Source organism: Moschus berezovskii, chromosome 6 (genome assembly GCF_049115385.1).
Source record: "Moschus berezovskii isolate FMDL1 chromosome 6, NW_MosBer_1.0, whole genome shotgun sequence".
NCBI classification, from domain to species: Eukaryota; Metazoa; Chordata; class Mammalia; order Artiodactyla; family Moschidae; genus Moschus; species Moschus berezovskii.
In genome coordinates this window covers 114,605,160-114,621,303 of record NC_142465.1, presented here as the reverse complement: position 1 = coordinate 114,621,303, position 16,144 = coordinate 114,605,160, and the positions used below count along the sequence as shown (strand labels likewise).

Sequence of the window (16,144 nt, the reverse complement as noted above, 5' to 3'; positions counted from 1 at the left end):
ACATATATCTCCCCTGCTGGAAGACCACCTCTGTGAGGGCCGGGACTGTCTACCTAGTTCAGTGTTGAACTCCTAAGGCCAGTACAGAGTCTGGCACTTTATAGGATCTGTTTAAGTATTAAAACAGCTCAGGGCAGCTAACTTTAAAAACAGTGTCCTGCAAACATGTGTGTACATAAGAGCATGGGAATGGTCTGGAAGGAATGAGGTCATGCTCCTAATCTTGGCTGCCTCCAGAAGGGACCAGGCTATGGAGTGGCGATGGGGTGTGTGTGAGTGTACACAAGTCAAGTTGGGGGGTACTGGCTTCAACTGTAATGATTTTACTTTTTAACTAAACAATAATGAACAATAAAGCATGTTCCAGGTCAGGGGAGACAGAGGCGATAGGAAAATGCCAAGCCACACTCATGAAGAACAAAGAAACACTGTGACGCTCTGCAGTCCACTGGTGGGTTTTGAGTCTTCACTTTATTACTATGTCACCAGAAGTCACCACCTTGACTTGGTTCACCACAAATGGACAGATGTCATAGAAGAGGGTGCCACGGGGCCACTGGATTCACTCTTGAGAGACTTAACCGGGTGGTGGGGGAGTCCAGAGTGGGGGCCCAGGATGGGGACCACCATTCACTGCGCACACGCACACAGATATATTTGTGGAGCCTTATATTATACATCTTATATATAGAAAATATATGTATTTATACTATACACAGGCAGTAACGCTGCGGGCAGGGCGGGGGCACCCAGACAAGGGCTGTGGGCACCTGGGGACGGGGAGTGTCACATTGAGGGGCAGCGCCAGGAGATGGGTGGACACATCCATCCTCCCACAAACTCTTGTTGGGAGGGGTGCTCCCCCTTTGTGCTCCATAGAGAATCAAAGGGGTCTTGGGCCAAGATTGGGGGCTCCCGAGGGGTAGTATGGGGCGGGGGGGTCTTGGTTACATGGGGAAAGCCTGGGACCCCCAACAGTCTTTGAAGATCAAGAATCACCTGGGAAGGCTGGAGTGGGGAGAAGATGCTGGGACCCTCAGAGCTAGCCCCAACAGTTACACCCCCAGGTGTGGCAGGAGTCACACCCAGGCAGATGACCTGTGACTGCACAATCAGAGGCTAGAGACCTGGATCTGGAAGCTCTAGCTCTGTGCTTAACCGTGGACACGTCACTGTCTCCCTGGCCCAGACTTCACCCCTGTGAGGGTCCTCGAAGCTCTAAACTCGTGTGGAACCCAGTTCTCCTTGGCCCTCCCTTGCACTCGATGGGAGGAGGGGGTCCAAACTCAGCGCGGTCAGACTGCAGGGGTGCCCTTCTCCAAGGAAGGGCTTGGAAGCAGGAGGGAGGCAGAGGGGGGCAGCAGGGAAGGAAAGGGGGTACCACTGACCTGTGAGCAGTGGCTCCAGGCTTGAGGCCTCCAGGGGATTGTCCTCAGCCAACAGAAGCAGCAAGACTTCCCCACCAACCACTCAGAAAGGGAGTCAGGAGCCCTGGGTCTCAATTAAATCCTGCGCTCCACATCTCTGGTCCTCTCTTTCTCACCCACCAGGGCACAGCCTGACCACGGGTGGGGTCCTGCCTGGGCGGCACCCCAGGACTAATGGGGAAGGCTGAGTGAAATGATTCAGCATCCCCATTCCTGGCAGGGGGTCTGGTAAACCTTCCCATTCTGGGATGGCAGGGAGACTCTAATAAATACCCAGTACCTTGCTCTCTCACCCAGCATCACCAGCAGCTGGTCAGTGCCCAGGGGAACAGACAGGCAGCACCCTGGGGTCTCCCCAGCAAGGGAGGGTTTTGGTAGGGAGGGGCTGAGGGGGAGGGCTTCTCAGCATTCTGTGTGGACACCAAACTTCTCTCTGCCAGAAACAGACCACATCCACCTGCTTTGCAAACCTCTGGTCTAGTGCACGCTCCACTGCTCAACTTGGAGGATATCAGAGTCCCAGCCTGTTCCGACCTGGGCCACCCTGGGGGAGCCCCTTCCCCAGATGGGGAAAGTTGAGTCTCCAACAAGCAGCTGTCACCCAGCTGTCTGGGGTCCTCTCCTGTCACCGCTGCCCCTTGGGAGGACTTGATTAGACCTGATCCATGCTCCACTGCTAACTCACTTGCGCGCTGAGCCCGTTTCTCCTTCTGTTAAGTGGGGACAATGGTGCTGCTTCTCTGCCAAGGAAATTCCCTCTCCTTCCCTCACTGCCACGCTAACACCTAATCGTCCTCCGGGTCCCTCCATGGGGACCTGCAGTCCATATAGCTGTACTCACACAGTGCCTGGCCCCCATAAGGGACCCTGAGTCCATCGGTCGGTTTAACGTTCATCTCTGAGGACAGTCAGCTCCTTGAAGGCAGACACCCCACCCTCTGTGTTCCCGCCACAAATGCCCCATCACTGCTGAGTCAACAGGCAAGTAAGTGAATATGACCTGCCTCTTAGGGTTCTCGTGGAGGCTGGTGGTGGCAACACCCAGCACTGTGCCAACCCACAATCCCGCTGCCCTGCTACCCGAGGCACTGTCCCCACACTGTCTCCCCACTTCAAGGCCTCTCCATCCTATAAGGCTCAGTGGAGAGCCTGCATTACACAAGAGTCCCTCCTCACAACCCCCGTGCCTCGGGGGACACCTGCCACCCTCTCCCCTAGCCTGTGGCCTCCCCCAGACTTCCATGCCCGAGGGGCTCTCGCCACTCATCTTGGGGACAGTCTGTCCCATGGCAGCAGCTTCCAGGCAGAGGCCGAGCTGGCTCTAGAGCCCTGTCTTCCCACAGGGAGCCCAGTCACTTGGCAGGCCTTCTGGAAGGCCTTGGATTGGCCATCCCTGCCCCTCGGCCCCCAGCTGACCCCAGATGAAGGAAAGATGACACAGTGTTCCAGATCAGTTCTGTTTCCTGGGAGATCGCAGGGGCAGGGAAGAGGGCACCTGTTGGGTGGCTGGGACAAAGTAGCCCAGGTAGCAAGCCCAGCTCTGCCACTCACTCACTGTGATCCTGGGCCAGGCACTCCCCCTCCAGGCCTCCTTGTCCACCCAGCCCCAGGCAGGGACTTAGTGCGCCACTGCCAGAGGCAGGGACAGTGGTCATTCCGTTGGGAGGCCATGAAGGCCTGCTGGAGCTCCTGGGAGGATGCACACAGCTCGAAGTGGTACATGGGAGCCAGGCCAGCCCGCTCAGCTCTCTCGCCTGGGAAGGCGGCCAGGGGAGAGGCCCGTGGGATGTGGGGAGAGGGGCCTGGAGGCAGGGCTGTCCCGCTGGGCAGAACAGTCAGGGCAGAGCAGGCCCCTGGCTTGCAGCAGAATCAGGGTATCTCACGGGCTGAGGTCCCCAAGGCCTCCCAGAGGGACTGCAGCACTGAGCAGCGGAGCCCCAGGCTCGGGGATGGGAGATGGTGGGGACCCTGGGGGACAGAAGGTGCTCTGTAGTCGGGCAGCCTGTGGTGGCTCCACCTCTATCACCGGCTGCCTGAGTGACCCTGACCTCATCAGGCCTCAGTTTCCTCAACCATAAAATGGAGACGGCCCAACACTCCTAGCAGGTGACAGCCCCCAGTGTCCTGCGGATACTCACACCCCGCAGTCAAACCTTCCCAGCATCCTCCCGGTGGAACATTCTCTCCATTCCTACGTCTGGTTAAGAGCAGGGCCTCCTCCACATCCCCTCTTCCTTGTCTCCGGGGACCATCTGTCTTAGCACTCGTGCCAGGCACAAGCCTGACATACAGTAGGTGCTCAATGAAGGCTCGCAGACATAAGGAATGAATGCAACCCCCCAGGGCGCCGCACACCTGCACACACATGTGGACACCCCCAACACCTCACTGCCCCCGCCCACCCGAGCAGCCCTGGACCTCAGTGGAACCACATGGAGGTGCCGGGCAGGGCAGCCGGGGAGGGAGCAGGGGGGGCTGGGTGTGGAGGGAGGGGGCAGGGGGCAGCTGGGGTGGCTCAGGGGCAGGCGGGGGGCAGGTGGTTCCTGTGGCTCAGTAGCCCTGTGACTGGTAGCCCTGGGGCTCGGGCTCGAAGGCGCTGGCCGGCTGCTGGTAGGTGCCGCCCATGCTGGTGGGCTCTGGCCCGCTGCTGGGCTCCACGTAGGGGGCGTAAGGCATGCTGGAGTCCTGGCTGGGGTCCATGTAGTCCTGGGAGAAGAGGGCCGAGTCGGCGCCAATCTGGTACCTCTGGAAGGCCAGCACAGCCTGGCCCGCCTGGGGACGGGGGTTGGCAGGGACAAGGACAGGCGGGAGGGGGTGGTTAGGGGAGAGACAGACAAGAGACTGGGTTAGTAGAGGTTAGTCCACAGGACACAGACAGTAGAGGGTTAAATATCCTCAAAACACGCTTGAAGGGGGACGGGGGAAAGCTGTCTTCAGAAGCCAGCCCAGAACCACAATGTCCAGCCAATAAGAACTTCGGAGATCACCTGCCTAATGACCCCTAATGCCAAAGGTTACTGAGCGTCAAAAAAAAATTCTAGACTCTCCACTCTGGTGTTAAAATGGCCTAAGCCCCCATAATATCCTTCACCAACTGTGTTCTTAGAATGTTAGATGGGATGGAGAAAAAAATTTCTTGGTGGGACAGAGAAATGTTGGCCTCTCCTAAAAGTTATTCTGTCCCTCTTGCAGCTAGGCATAGCCATATCACTAAGCTCTAGCCAACGTGTTGGCCCCAAGTTCCCTGTCTCACCCTTTGACTTGATGCCTGGAATGCAGATGTGAGAGCTGGTGCTGTAGCTACCATAATGGACCATGAGGTCCATGAGCCAAACTGTAGGGATGGAAGAGGCCTCAGTCACTAAAAACTTGTGGAGTCACTTATGCCAGCCCTGGACTGTCTTCCCAGACTTAGACTTTTTTTAGACCACTGTCATTTGTGATTTCTGTTATTTGCTGCTGAATCTAATTCTAATTGAAATGCTTAATCAAATAAATCTGGGAAACTGAGTTAAACAGAGGACCATAGGTGTCATCAGAGCTTTGATTATTTCATGTAAGCTGGGATCCCCAAGCAAGCAACCACAATCTGACCACTGAAGCCCTTTTAACATAGAACTCAGTTGGAAAAGACTTGTATACAGCATATACACATAGTTGGGAAAACCTTTTTAAGTAAAAGCAATTACATTATTATTAAGGACAATGAAACTGATCACACCAAGCTAGGGAATAAATTAAACCTGTCATTAAAAGAACGTGTTTACAGGTTTACTCTGAAAGCCTTCTCCAGAGGTCTTCCCAACCTAGGTCATCTGCCTGTGATGGGAAAATGTTTATGTTCTACATACTTCTGTTTGGGGGCCAGGAAGACTGAGGCCTAGAAAGGGGGGCCTCATGGCAGAGTCAGTGCCAGAACCCAGATCTGAACATAGAGGTCCTGCCCCTTCCTAGGCCAGGGCCCTCCCCATCTCCTTCCCTTTGATCAGCCAGTTGACAAGGCACTAAGTCAGCCGGGAACCTGAGAGGGCCAACAGATGAGAGGCAGGGGCAAAGTGCCAGGGGCCTGGAAAAGGCAGACCAGGCCTCAAGGAGGTGGGTTGAGGAAATCAGGAGCGGCCCTTTTGTATTTTCCATGATGTTGGTATGAGGTCCCGGCTACAGGATGCTCGGATGCAGGAGCCTGGGGAAGGGAGGTGGAAAGCCCCTCCCCCACCCAGGGTGGAGACCACGTCTTCAGCAGCCTTGAGCCATCAGCAAGTCCACAAGAGCACAAAGGGAATGGATGAATGAGTCCCTGAGAGGAATTTCTGCAGACATGGTCCTCCTGAGCTCCCTGGCTCTACTGCTGTCATGCACAGAGGCAGAGGGCTGGAGCCGATGACCTTTGGAGACCCTTCCAGGGCGGGGCTCTGGCTACAGGCAGCTAGTGCTATCTCTGTAGTCACTCCTTCACCCCAGCTGAGTTAAGGACTCTCTGAGCCATCCAGTTCAAAGAGCCACAGACAGGAACCCTGGAGGGGGTGTGGGCCCCTGCTGGGCCTGGGTGCAGAGGTGAGGCTGGGAGTTCCGTTCAGAGCCCAGGGACCTAGTGGTCCACCTGGCTCTGCTTCTTCAGAGCAGGAGCACTCTCTGCAGCATCTCCACTGCGCAGGGCTTTGCCCCAGGGGCCAGTCTGTGTTCCAGAGCAGCTGAGGGCCCCAAGGAGGGAACCTGTGCAGGACTGGAGGCCAAGGTCCTTTGGAAGATCAGGGATTCACCATACAGGAATCACTCCCAAAGAAGAAGTTATGAAGGTGTCCCTGACTCCTTGGAGAGAATGAATGGATGAACAAAAGAACGGACATTTATTGAGCATCTCTGTGCCAAGCCCTGTGCCGACCTTCGTCTCATCTGCACAACAGCCCTGAGCGGTTGGTTCATTATTGCTCCTCAGTCCAGGGAGGTAGACTGAGGCGCAGAGCGGTGCATGGTTCTGCCCAGGGTCCCACAGCACACGAGAGCAGAGTCAGACCAGGAGTCCTCTGCTGTGCTGGGCCAGGCCCCTCTTGGCAGCCAGCCTCCACGGGGACTGTAAAATTGGCCTTCATATTGCAGCTGTGGGAGGGGCTCTCAGCCCACAGCTCAGCACCCTGGCAGCCCTTATGGAGCCACCTCCAGCCTGTGGCAGTGCGTTTGAGAGAGATTTCGGTTTGTCTATCTTCCCATCCCCAGCCTGTGGGCTCCTGGGGCCAGGAACCACCTCTGATTCATCACTAGGCACAGAACAGTTGCTCAATAAATGTTTACTAAATGAACAGACACATGAAGAATCAACAAAGGAGGTGATGAGGAAGTGGTGAGCCTTAACTGACCCCTCTAGCCAGTCTTCCGCTACCCTGCACGCCGTGGCATCTTGGCTGGTCCAGGCAGCGGGCTGCCCTTCAACCTTGCCACTGGGCATATACTTAGGGCTTCCTGCTTCTGGAAGCTGTGCAGGCCTACGGCTGTGCCGAGGCGGGAAACAGCGTGTTGTATTCCTCCTGGAAGGTAAGGTCCTTGAATCTCCGCACGGCCAAGGCTGCGGTCAGGCTCTGCCAGGAGAGAGCAGGGGTGAGGCCGGCGGGGAAGAAGATGGGGCAGGCAGAGGCGCCATCAGGGAGGTTGGCTTCACGGGGCTGGTCGGCGCCTGTCAGTCAGCCATTCAGACCCCGCCCCTGGAAGTCGTGGTGACCACTCACTCACTCCCCCTCTGCAAGCCCCGCCCCAGGGGAAAAGGGATGTGTTCAGTTCAGTTCAGTTCAGTTCAGTCGCTCAGTCGTGTCCGACTCTTTGCGACCCCATGAATCATAGCACGCCAGGCCTCCCTGTGTAGGTGTCCACAAAAAGAGGAAGAAATATGGCCAGGATGGGCCCAGGAGGGGCATAGGGAAGGCTGGCTGCAGCACGGTCTCATGGGAGTGGCCGGCGCTGGTGCCAACATACAGTCCCGGGGGGCTTCTCTTTGCAGAAGGCCGAGGACAGCTCAAAGGCCTGGATGGGAGGGGGTTGTGGGAGGGGAAGGGAGACCCCTTGGGACAGGGGAACGGAGCCCATATGACCCTGGATATCTGCAGGAGGGAGATGGGAGAAGAAAAAATATGTTGAGAGGACATGGAACCAGTGGGAAGGAGGGGCCAGTCACGCTGTCATGCTGCCTGGTGCTCGAGACCACCAGATCCAAAGTCCACAAAGGGGTGACTTCTGGCCAGGGTGGCCCAGAGACATGATTTTTTTGACCTACATATATATGTGGAGGTCAAATATATATGTATTTTTAACACACAAAGATCAGAATCCACATAGAAGTTCAGATTCCTGGCCTCCCTGGGAAAACCAGAAGCCCTTGCCTCTGTGGGTCCCTGCTGCTGCTGCTGCTAAGTCACTTCAGTCGTGTCCGACTCTGTGTGACCCCATAGACGGAGGCCACCAGGCTCCCCCGTCCCCGGGATTCTCCAGGCAAGAACACTGGAGTGGGTTGCCATTTCCTTCTCCAATGTGTGAAAGTGAAAAGTGAAAGTGAAGTCGCTCAGTCGTGTCCAACCCTTAGCGACCCCACGGACTGCAGGCTACCAGGCTCCTCCGTCCATGGGATTTTCCAGGCAAGAGTACTGGAGTGGCTTGCCATTTAGTCCTGCTCAGAACAGGGGCCAGGTAGAGGGTGCCCTTTCAGGATGCTGTACACCTGCCGCCCGGTCCACTCATGCCTTCTCTCATTCTGCCTGCCAGATGGGCACCTGTGTTTGTGACACAGCCCACTGCAAACCCAATCTCCCCATTTTACAGACAGGAAGACAGAGGCCCAGAAAATTAGGAGAAGCCCGAAGATTTAACCCCGGTCTCCTGACTCAGCCTCTGCTCCTTCTCAGCTTTGAACCTCAAAGCCTTATCTTCCCATCTAGGCCGCAGCCTTCTCATCTGTAAAAGGGAACAGTAAATAACTATCACCCAATGACTGGAGTGGTTAGGAGGGGAATCTGTTCCCACAGGACGGGTGCCCTGCACCAGAGCCAGGGTCTGCCATCACCCCCAACCATCCTGGCTGGCAAAGGGCAGCGGTCTCCCTCCTCAGGGAGCAGCCCTGCCATGTGCATTGAGGCAGGAAGCAGAACAGAGACCCTGGCTGTGCTCAAAGGCACCCCCGCCCGGGAGCCCGGCTGGGGCGGGCCGGTGTGGGCTGGCTGGCTGGTGTACTCACCCACGTGAAGATGGAGAAGAAGGAGAAGGCAATGGCAGCCCGGGCCGCGTCTGTCCCCTCGTTCAGTGGGTTGTCCTTGGGCTCGGAGACCTGCCACTGGTTGGCCAGGAAGCAGAAGCCCACGAACCAAAGGAAGGCCCAGAAGGCTGGGGTGGGCGCAGGGCCAGGCAGCCCACGTAGGGGGAGAGGGCGGGTGGGGAGGAGGAGACGGGAAACCGAGGAACCAGGGAGGTTCAAGGGCGCGTCTCCCACGCTCCCCACCCACAGAGGGAGAGGAGGTGGGGGGTGAGAATGCGGAGAGCGCAGGGAAGCACAGGCGAGAACAGAGAGGCCGGCCAGACCCGGAGCAGGAGAGAGACCCCGGGGAAGGAGGCGGCCAGGCCCGGGGCAGAGTCAGGGAGGGGCGGGCAGTGAGAGAGGGAGGGACGGGGAGAGGGAGAGACAGAGAAAAGTCAGTGAGCCTCGGGCGCGCTGCTCTAAGCTCAGCCAGCACAGGCTTCCCCGCTGAATCCCTGACTGACCCGTGGTCCAGCCTGAGGCCTGCAGCTCTCCTGTGAGGGGCGGCCACCTGAACCCTCCACCCCAGCCTGGCTGCAGCATCCCAGAGAACTGGACCGGGGAGGACGAGGGGACATGTCTGTTTGAAGTCCCACAGAGCCTTGAGGTGGCTGAGTGTTCCTTTGAGAGCCCAGGTCTGGGAGTTTTAGGGGTGGGAGCCTTGTGTGGACAGGTTCTTCTCTGGATGCCCACAGTCTACCTGGAGAGGCCCAGAGCTGCTGTGGATAAACAGCGTGCGTGCCCAAGGGGTGGCACCTAGAGCCCAGCCCCTCCCAGAGGCACTGCTGGGGGACCCTAGGGCTCCATGGAGCACAGTTTGAGAAACACTCGTGGCATATTTGCACTTTCAAGTTCAAGGGGCCACAGGCCTCACTGCCTGGAGACCACGCACATCCTGAGAGTCCTGGAAGTGGCTGGAGGGGCCCCAGATAGAGACCTGAGAGCCCCAGGCCAGGGACACCAAGCCCAAGCCTCCTCCAATCAGTCTCTCGGACTCACTGGGACAGAGGCCAGAGTACCTCTGCCAAAGCCGCTTCTGAAGGGCAAGGGCAGCTCCCCAGCCCCAAGTCCTGACCCTCACAGGGCACCTACTGTGTGCAGGGCCTTCGGCCATCACCCGGTTTAGTTTTCACGGGGCTCTACCAGGAAGGGGGACCAGAGGAGGCCCCTGAAAGCAGAGGAACCCCCTCTGGACATTGTGTTCCTACTCTGCCATGAGCTGTGGGCTGTCTTGGGGTCTCGGGCCCCACCTTGGTCCTACACAACCCTGCTGCCAGCCTTGTGACCCCAGGTTTGTCCCTTTGCAACCGCCTGTACCTCAGTTTCCCCATCTGGAAAATGGGCAGAAGGGTGGCAGCCACCTTCCAGATGTATGTGAGGCTGAGCAGGACCACGGTCAGGAGAGCCCCCTGCAGACTCTGTGCTGCTGGTGGGGGGCGGGGGGCACAGTACCCACTGGGGTGGGGCTCACCCGAGACGCCGATGTCCGACAGGACGGCCTTCTTCCGGTCCTTGACGCTGCTTATCTGGGGGAAGTACACGTCCAGGGCCAGGTAGAGCAGGCAGGTGAGGAAGGCGAGCACGCCCACGGTCACGCCGTAGCCGCAGGCGTTGGGGTTGCGGTTGTAGATGCAGAACTCCTCGCTTTCCGAGGGGCTGTTGAGGTAGCCCTCATTCACGATGGAGCCGAACACCACGATGGAGAACACCTGCGGTGACAGAGGAGGGATGGGAGTGGCCGTGAGACCCAGGCAGGCCCCTCAGCCCGAGGTGAGGGAGGGGAGGGGAGGACTACCAACCCCCTCGCCGGCTGCCTGCCCCTCTGTAAGCCCTCTTTACCCCAGTCACAGGGCCGGGGTGAGGCAGGCAGGTCAGAGGGCGAGGCCCAGAGAGGGAGGGAAACTTGCTTGGGGTCACACAGCACAGTTCAGTTCAGTTCAGTTCAGTCGCTCAGTCGTGTCCGACTCTCCGCGACCCCATGAATCACAGCACGCCAGGCCTCCCTGTCCATCACCAACTCCCGGAGTACACTCAAACTCATGTCCACAGAGTCGGTGATGCCATCCATCATTCTCCGTCGTCCCCTTCTCCTCCCGCCCCCAAACTTTCCCAGCATCAGAGTCTTTTCCAGTGAGTCAACTCGTCGCATGAGGTGGCCAAAGTATTGCAGTTTCAGCTTTAGCATCAGTCCCTCCAATGAACATCCAGGATTGATCTCCTTTAGAATGGACTGGTTGGATCTCCTTGCAGTATAAGGGACTCTCAAGAGTCTTCTCCAACACCACAGTTCAAAAGCATCGATTCTTCGGCGATCAGCTTTCTTCACAGTCCAACTCTCACATCCATACATGACCACGGGAAAAACCACTGCCTTGACTAGACGGACCTTGGTTGGCAAAGTAATGTCTCTGCTTTTTAATATACTATCAAGGTTGGTCATAACTTTCCTTCCAAGGAGCAAGCGTCTTTTAATTTCATGGCTGCAATCAGCATCCGCAGTGATTTTGGAGCCCAAAAATATAAAGTCTGACACTGTTTCCACTGTTTTTCCATCTATTTCCCATGAAGTGATGGGACCAGATGCCATGATCTTTGTTTTCTGAATGTTGAGCTTCAAGCCAACCTTTTCACTCTCCTCTTTCACTTTCATCAAGAGGCTTTTGAGTTCCTCTTCACTTTCTGCCATAAGGGTAGTGTCATCTGCATATCTGAGGTTATTGATATTTCACACAGCACAGGTGGGGTCAATCACTTCTTCAGCTGGAGGCACTGAGGACCCCCGCCCCAACCACAGATGTGGCCCCACTCCCCTTCCAGCCAGGTGCTAAGAGGCTTTCCTGGGCCCTGACACGAAGGTTCCTCTAGGACTGGACCCAGCCTCCCAGAAGATGCGGTCTCAGCCCTCCAGGTGGTGAACTGCTGAGCCTGCAAGCCCCTGACTGATTCTGGCATGAGCCAGCCCCATCATGGGTTCGGTGGAATGACAGGCTGTTCTGGGGTCTCAGGCCCTGTCCTTGGTCCCACCCTTCCCTGATGCCCAGGCGCTGACAAGCACAAAAGAATGACAAATGAACAAATTCACCAGTTACAACCCTGTCAATCACAGGGCAACCTGCAGGACCCAAGTGTAACAGGTGGTACCTCCTTTAACGCCCCCAACAACCTCCAAGACGCGTCTGTTTCAGCTGAGTTGGCTGCCAGCAGGGGTGGTGGCCCCTCCTGACCCTGCCTCCCAGCATCTACATCCTTGTGCTATCTCCTCCCCTTGACCGGGCTGAGCCTAGCGAGTTGCTGCTAAACAAACAGAGTATGGCAGAAGCGACGGGATGTCACTTGTGTGAGGAGATTACAAAGACCCGGCCTCGGTCAAGCTCATCCTCTCCGGCCCCTCCTTGCTCGTGCTGAGGGAAGCGGCTGCCAGGTTTTGTGCTGCCTTATGGAGAAACACACGGACATGGAACTGAGGGAGGTCTCCAGGCAACAGCCAACAGGGAACTCGGCCTACGGGGAATGAGGCCTGGCAGCGCCGTGTAAGTAAGCCTGATGACAGCTACCCTCAGCCTTCAGAAGAAACTGCAGCCCTGGCCAACACCACGATGTGCGAGGCAGTGGCGCCTCACTAAGCAGGCTCCTGGCCGTGGAAACTGTGAGAATACAAGCGCTTTTGTTGTTGTTTTTTTTTTCACGTGTGCTTTATTTGTTTGGCTGCATCAAATCTTAGTTGCAGCATGCAGGATTTTGGTTACTGCGTGCAGGCTTCTCTCTAGTTTTGGTATGTGGGCTTAACTGCTGCACCGCATGTGGGATCTCAGTTTCCTAACCAGGGACTGAACCAGTGTTCTCTGCATTGGAAGGCGGAGTCTTAACCACTGGACCACCATGGAAGTCCCTGAACATTGCATGTTTTAACTCATTACATTTGTGGGTGTGCCATGATGCAGCAGCAGCTAATGAATACAATCAGTATCGTTGGCGTTTTGCAGATGAGACAGGGAAGGTGAAGGTGTTAGTTTATGTGCCCAGAGTCACACAGCTGGGACGTGGCAGAGCTGGCTTCAAACCCAGTGACCTGATTCTGAAGTCCACGCTTCTTCCTCCTGCCTCTCACCTCCCCTGAAACTCTGAGGATGAAGAGGCCCACCCACAGTCAATGGACAAACACACAGACAGGAAGATGGAGCCTCAGATGTGGCTGCAGTGAACTCGAGGTGCAGCTGTATAGGACTTTTTTAACTTTTTATTTCATATTGAAGTATAGCTGGTTAAGGGCTTCCCGAATGGCTCACTGGGTAAAGAATCTGCCTGCAATGCATGAGACACAGGAGACGTAGGTTCGATCCCTGGGTGGGGAAGATCCCCTGGAGAAGGGAATGACAACCCACTCCAGTGTTCTTGCCTGGAGAATTCCATGGACAGAGAGGCCTGGCAGGGGACAGGCCATGGGGTTGTAAAGAGTCAGGACAACTGAGCAACTAAGCACATAGCTGATTAACAAGGCTGAGCTAGTTTCGGGTGGACAGCAAAGGGACTCAGCCATACCTACACATGTCCATTCTCCCCCAAACTCCCCTCCCATCCAGGCTGCCACATAACAGAATTCCTGTCCTATAAAGTACGTCTTTGTTGTTCATCCATTTTAATGCAGAAAATTTTAATTGCCCATTTCCCACTTCCCTTTGCTTCCCAATTTTTCCACAATAAAGAACTATAATTTCAGTGTGAACCAGACACATTTTTGTCCTTAGCTAACACCTTGGATGGGTAGAGACTCCATGGCAGGTGTGAGAAAAAATATGAAAAGCATCATTTTTTAAATTGTAACTTTAAGATGTCTACACATGGATTTTATAACGTACTAGATACATCAGTGTAGCAGTAATAGACATATAAAACAAATCTACATTTTTTATGGAAGTATAGTCAAAGTGAAGTCGCTCAGTCGTGTCTGACTCTTTGTGACCCCCAAGGACTGTAGCCCACCAGGCTCCTCCATCCATGGGATTCTCCAGGCAAGAATACTGAAGTGGGTTGCCATTTCCTTCTCCAGAAGATCTTCCTGACCCAGGGATTGAACCCAGGTCTCCCGCATTGTAGGCAGATGCTTTACTGTCTGAGCCACCAGGGAAGGATCTCTTCAATTATATTGAAGTATAATTGTATATTATATGTCATAAGTATATAATATATACTTGTGATTCAGTTTTTAAAGGTTATACTCCATTTATAGTTATTATAAAATATTGGTTATAGTCCCCATGATATACGATAAATCCTTGTAGCTTATTTTATACATAATAGTTTGTACCTCTTCGTCCCTAACCCCTATATTGCCCCTCCCTGCTGGTAACCACAATTTGTTCTCTGTATCTGTAAATCTGCTTCTTTTTGGTTGTATTTACTAGTTTGCTGCACTGTTTAGACTCCATATATAACTGATAGATGGTACTTGTCTCTGTCTGACTTATTTCACTTAGCATAATACCCTCCAAGGCCATTCATGTTGCTGCAAATGGCAAATTTTCCTTCTTTTTATGACTGTGTAGTATTCCACCAGTGTTCTTGCCTGGAGAATCCCAGGGACGGGGGAGCCTGGTGGGCTTCCGTCTATGGGGTCACACAGAGTCGGACACGACTGAAGTGACTTAGCAGCAGCAGCAGCAGTATTCCATTCCAAGCTGGTTTTAGAAAAGGCAGAGGAACCAGAGATCAAATTGTCAACTTCTGTTGGATCATCGAAAAAGCAAGAGAATTCCAGAAAAATACCTATTTCTGCTTTATTGACTACACCAAAGCCTTTGACTGTGTGGATCACAACAAACTATGGAGAATTCTGAAAGAGATGGGAATACCAGACCACCTTACCTGCCTCCTAAGAAGTCTGTATGCAGGTCAAGGAGCAACAGTTAGAACTGGACATGGAACAACAGACTGGATCCAAATTTGAAAAGGAATACATCAAGGCTGTATATTGTCACCTTGCTTATTTAACTTATAGTACATCATGCGAAATGCCAGGTTGGATGAAGCACAAACTGGAATCAAGATTGCCGGGAGAAATATCAATAACCTCAGATATGCAGACGGCACCACCCTTATGGCAGAAAGCAAAGAACTAAAGAGCCTCTTGATGAAAGTGAGAGTGAAAAAGTTGACTTAAAACTCAACATTCAGAAAACAGATCACGGCATCTGATCCTATCACTTCATGGCAAATAGATGGGGAAACAATGGAAACAGTGACAGACTTTATTTTTTGGGGCTCCAAAATAACTGCAGATGGTGACTGCAGCCATGAAATTAAGACACTTGCTCCTTGGAAGAACCTTTGTCCATAAAGTAATGTCTCTGCTTTTTAATATGCTGTCTAGGTTGGTCATAGCTTTTCTTCCAAGGAGCTGCTGCTGCTGCTAAGTCACTTCAGTCGTGTCCGACTCTGTGTGACCCCCTAGACGGAAGCCCACCAGGCTCCCCCGTCCCTGGGATTCTCAAGAATCCGTCTAGGGGGTCACACAGAGTCGGACACGACTGAAGTGACTTAGCAGCAGCAGCAGCTCCTTGGAAGAAAAGCTATGACCAACCTAGACAGCATATTAAAAAGCAGAGACATTACTTTATAGACAAAGGTCTGTCTAGTCAAAGCTATGATTTTTCCAGTAGTCATGTACAGATGTGAGAGTTGGACTCTAAATAAAGCTGAGTGCCGAAGAATTGATACTTTTGAACTGTGGTGTTGAAGAAGACTCCTGAGAGTCCCTTGGACACCAAGGAGATCCAACCAGCCCATCCTAAAGGAAATCAGTCCTGAGTATTCACTGGAAGGACTGATGCTGAAGCTGAAACTCCAATACTTTGGCCACCTGATGCAAAGAACTGACTCCTTGGAAAAGATTCTGATACTGGGAAAGACTGAAGGCAGCATGAGAAGGGGACAACAGAGGATGAGATGTTGGACGGCATCACCGACTTGATGGACACGAGTTTGAGCAAGCTCTAGGAGTTGGTTATGGACAGGGAAGCCTGGTGTGCTGCAGTCCATGGGGTCGCAAAGAGTCGGACACAACTGAGCGACTGAACTGAACTGAGTATTCCATTGCATATATATACCACATCTTCTTTATCCATTCACCTTTTTTAAAAAAAGTATATTTATTTTTATTTGGCTGCATGGGGGTCTTAGTTGTGGCACGTGGGATCTTCATTGTAGCATGCAAACTCTTCACGCAACATGTGGGATCCAGTTCCATGACCAGGGATTGAACCCTGGTCCCCTGCACTGGCAGTACAGAATTAGCCAATAGAGCACCAGGCAAGTTCCTATCCGTTCATCTGATGATGGACACTTAGGTTGCTTCCATTCCTTGGCAACTGTAAATGATGCTGCTGTGAACATTGGGGTACATGTATCTTTTCACATCAGTGTTTTTGTTTTTCTCAGATATATGCCC

The 16,144-nt window shown here is 54.0% G+C and overlaps 1 protein-coding gene across 4 annotated transcripts in view; it reads right to left on the bottom strand.

The window, feature by feature from the left end:
* Nucleotides 1-452: 452 nt before the first annotated feature.
* The window catches only part of SYNGR1 (synaptogyrin 1), a 31,809-nt gene continuing 16,117 nt past the window's right edge, over nucleotides 453-16,144 (bottom strand). Inside the window, exons 2-4 of one of the 4 annotated variants that reach the window (XM_055394483.2) lie at nucleotides 10,172-10,409; nucleotides 8,644-8,789; nucleotides 453-4,199 (exon numbers count right to left, since the gene is read on the bottom strand). In XM_055394483.2, the coding sequence (XP_055250458.1) occupies nucleotides 3,978-4,199; nucleotides 8,644-8,789; nucleotides 10,172-10,409 (606 nt within the window). In that variant the 3' untranslated portion in view covers nucleotides 453-3,977. The other 3 variants (XM_055394484.2, XM_055394485.2, XM_088837499.1) reach the window with 3 other exon arrangements.